At 44.6% G+C, this 3,960-nt stretch overlaps 1 protein-coding gene across 4 annotated transcripts in view; it reads left to right on the forward strand.

The window, feature by feature from the left end:
- The first annotated feature begins 2,053 nt into the window (after nucleotides 1–2,053).
- TRNAU1AP (tRNA selenocysteine 1 associated protein 1) overlaps nucleotides 2,054–3,960 on the forward strand; it is a 19,068-nt gene continuing 17,161 nt past the window's right edge. Inside the window, exons 1-2 of one of the 4 annotated variants that reach the window (XM_023529220.1) lie at nucleotides 2,054–2,235; nucleotides 2,749–2,846. In XM_023529220.1, the coding sequence (XP_023384988.1) occupies nucleotides 2,209–2,235; nucleotides 2,749–2,846 (125 nt within the window). In that variant the 5' untranslated portion in view covers nucleotides 2,054–2,208. The remainder of the gene's footprint in view (nucleotides 2,236–2,748; nucleotides 2,847–3,960) is intronic. The other 3 variants (XM_011357751.2, XM_011357752.2, XM_011357749.2) reach the window with 3 other exon arrangements.

The following is a 3,960-nucleotide window of genomic DNA, read 5'->3' on the forward strand; positions in this document are numbered from 1 at the left end:
AGATAGATTCTAGGGAAAAGATTTGGAAATTATTGCCACAAGAGAGAGTTGGGGGTAGGGATAGATGGGGTAAGTGACTTCTGTTCATTGTCATAAATTCAGCAGATATTTTTTTCAAGTGCCTATCTATGCCAAACATTGTAGGAATTTGATTAGAAACAAATGTACAAAGATCCCTGTCTCATGAAGCTTATATTCTAAATTAAGAGTTAATATTTTTAAATTTTTCCATTTTTAAAAAATAGTAAGCAAAGAGCACAGCACAGGGACTGGAAGATATACTAAATAAATCACTATCATAATTTGCAGCTGCCATGTTGGAGAACTTATTGGGTGCTGGGCATTGGGCCAAGTGCTTTCCCAGTTTTTTCTCTCCTCACAACACCCTGTGAAGTAGTGATACTATCCACATTGGTCTCAGAGAGGTTCAAAACTTGCCACAATAATTAATGAGAAGGGACTGGGTTTGGTGCTCCATTAGTCTATAGCCAAAGCACCCAACCACTACACTACCATTGCAGTGAGTAGGATAAAGCTGGAAACTTGGCAGCTCGTCGTCGGATCTCAAGTTTGAGTGTTTGACTAAGGGGCCCGACACCCCACGCTTAGGATGCATAAACTGGTAAGGAAGAACCTTAGTGTTTCACCAGCCCAGTGGGAGCCCCAGAAAGAGATACTGAAGCACTTTGGGTGAGCTTCACTGTTAGATTAGAGACGACAATTACCACCTACAGAAGCTTCTCATTCTAAGAAATGGTCACCAAAGTGAGGCTGAGGCCTGGGACACCCCTAGCTAGGAGAGTCAAACTGTCAGGATTATCTAGTCAGTGAAATCATGTTTACTGAGGGCCTTGTATGGGCAGGTCACTGTTCTGGTGTTATGCAGACTCAAAAGGTCCATTTGCCTGCATGTATCCAAGCCAAAGAAGACAGGAACAGAAGATTGCAGCAAAGAATAGTAAAGATTTAAGGAATTGGCGCCAAGCCCAGAGACAAAGGTGAGCCAGGGCTCCCATAAACCTGGCTCCCCAATGGCCTCTGTTGGCTAGATTATATAAGGGAAAATCTTATGGATACTATGGGAATTGGGGTCCTGGGCTCTACTGATTGGTCAGTGCTAAAGTACAGAGTAATTGATCATGGCATGAGGTCCTGATGTCAGTCATGGCATTGTTCAGTCTAGTTTCCAGGGGATGTGGTCCGTGGCGCTACTTTGCTTTCATGAGTCTGAAGCTGAAACAACAGGTTAAGGTGTTATCTTTGTTTGACTGAAAACTTATTCTTGTTTGAGGTTTGATTATTGTATCTTGGTCATGGTTGACAGACATGAAACTATTCTTAAGTCAGTTTGACGCTGACCAGAACCCAGTGTCCTAAGGGCTTAACGATTAAAAGGAGTGGACATGTAATACATGTACAAATAGGAGGATCTGGGGAAAGCATGCAAGTAAGAGTTTTACCAGGCTAAATAAAGCGAGCTTGGGTTAAAGTGAAATGCATGCTAAAGAATGAAGTTCATGTGCGTTTACACTGGGACAGGTTAAAGTTCTTGGTGATTTGGATTAGGACAGTGAATGTGGGACTCAAAGTAGAGTGACAAGACTTGGGGATTGTTGAAATGACAAGGTTGCCTCAATTTACATTCCCTTTAATCCTCCCCTCCCCTTACCCCAGGGCTATATACGGTAATGACGGAAGAATCCCATTCCTGCTTCAACAAAAACTTATGTCTTGCGAAATGGGTGGCTAGGGCAGACCAGTGTCTTCTTGTCCAAGGTCGCACAGAGTTTGGGCAACTGGATCGTCCAGGCTCCTAGAGGGGACGTTTCATCTTTTTATTAATGTGCTTGAATTTGCAAGTTTTTACAATAAGCATACATTATTTTTGAAATTTTATATGTACGTGTGTGTCTAAATGTATAGTTAGAAAGAAACCCGAGCAACCCACCGGCCTGCGCAGGCTGAAGTCAGCCCCGCACCACCCCGTGGACTCGGGTCTGAACTCCTCCCGCCGGGAACCGGAAGTTGGGCTTCCAGCCGCGTCGCGGGAAAAATCCCGAGCGGCACACGCAGGCGCGGCCTGGGGCCTCGAGTTTCGGAGCGTGCGCAGAAGGCGTCGGAAGCGCATGCTCCGTGGCGGTCGGGGCTCGGCGGAATACCGCCGGCGCTGGCCTCCGCGGCCCGCTAACCCCAGGCCCGGGCGCGGGCATGGCGGCCAGCTTGTGGATGGGCGACGTGAGTGAGGGCGGCCGCCTGGGTCGGACGAGAAAGAATCTTGGTGTCACGAGGGAGGAAGGGTCTGAGGGAGAGGAGTCCATGGATCCCAGCAGTGAATGGGCAGGGGAGTTATTTCGGGTGACACAGAAGGGTGGTCCGAACAAGTAGGGGAAGGAAGGCGCTGAGTCTCAGGAGAGGGGCCCCGCCTGGGTTCATGGAAGGGAAAGAGAAGTTCTTTGGGGACAGGAATGGGAGGAATCCCAAGGATTGAAAGGCGCTGTGGTTCTAGGACTGGAGGAATAGAGTTCCTAAATCCAGCGGGGAGGCTTCCTAAAGGGAGCAAGTTAAAGGGGAGGGACGCAAGGGATTGGGAACGGGAGAGTTGGGATTCAGACCACTCTGCACATGAAAACCTGTTCACACCCCGCCCATCGCGTGTAGTCAACCCTGGGGTAAGGGTGAGGAGCTTTGAAGCCAGAGATGCAAAGCCTGGATGCTAGCCTGAGTCGTTCTGCTTTTGTATTTACGCAGCTGGAACCCTACATGGACGAGAACTTCATCTCCAGGGCCTTTGCCACCATGGGAGAGACGGTGATGAGCGTCAAGATTATCCGAAACCGACTTACTGGGTATGTTCTCTCCTATCTTATAAGTTCTCCCTAAATTATGCAGCAACTGTCATTCAGGTGAATGTAAACATCGCAGAGAGTCACGACTTCTCACCTCTAATAATAATTATAATGTTATAAAAGCTAACATTTGGGGGCTTATTGAGAGGAAGTGTAGTATATTGCTTAAGGACTGCACTCTGGAGCCAGACTATTTGAAATCTATGTCTGCTGTGTGACCTTTGGTAAGTTACTTAACCTCTTCTCCTTCACCTTGACTATAGAAATGGAGATGATTATATCACCTACCTCAGAGTTATGGTGAGGATTAAATGAGTTCATTCGCATTCAGCATCTAGAATAGTATCTGGCATATGGTATATGCTCAGTAAATATAAACATGATCTGTTAGGTAATAAATACTTTAAAATCACTTTTTAAAATCATAAAAACTTCTGAGCTAAGTACTATTATTAGAGAAGCTTAATAACTGTCTTAAACTTACACAGCTATTAAATGACAAGCCAAAACTTGAATTCAGTTCTGTCCTCAAAGCCATGAGTGCCCTTAACTCTTATGCTATTCATTTAAAATTTTATAGAGTCATTCTGTGTTCTGTTCTAGATTCCCAGGATACATGGCGAAACAAGCCAGACATAGTTCCTCCTCTCGTGGAGTTGACTACATTCAAATAGAATGAGACAATAAATGTGTAAACGAAACAATACAGAGAATATTTTCGGATAGTGGTGCCCTGTTGCCTTCACTTTCTTCTTTTTCTTTTGGGGTGGGCGTGGGGGAGATCTTAGTTTTCCTTAGGGTTCTAGTTAGAAACGAGAGGATTCTTTTATCAATTTGACAGTGTTTATTGAGTATCTACTCTGTGTCAGGTACTCTATTAAATCATCTTGCTAAAACATCAAATGGTTGAAAAATCAGATGAGAGATAGGAAGTGTGGTCAACTCTGGCTGTTTGCTTGACAAATACTTTGTGTATTCCGAACCCCAATAACTAGGGACTGATTTTCTGACTAGTATGTCATCCTAGTCTAAATATTTTTCTTCTTGCTTTCTTATAGACAGAAATCCCCGGCTAGTAGTATGAAAATATATTCTGTAATACTTTCTACTTTTT

This window comes from Pteropus vampyrus, unplaced genomic scaffold (assembly GCF_000151845.1).
Source record: "Pteropus vampyrus isolate Shadow unplaced genomic scaffold, Pvam_2.0 Scaffold36, whole genome shotgun sequence".
Lineage (NCBI taxonomy): Eukaryota > Metazoa > Chordata > Mammalia > Chiroptera > Pteropodidae > Pteropus > Pteropus vampyrus.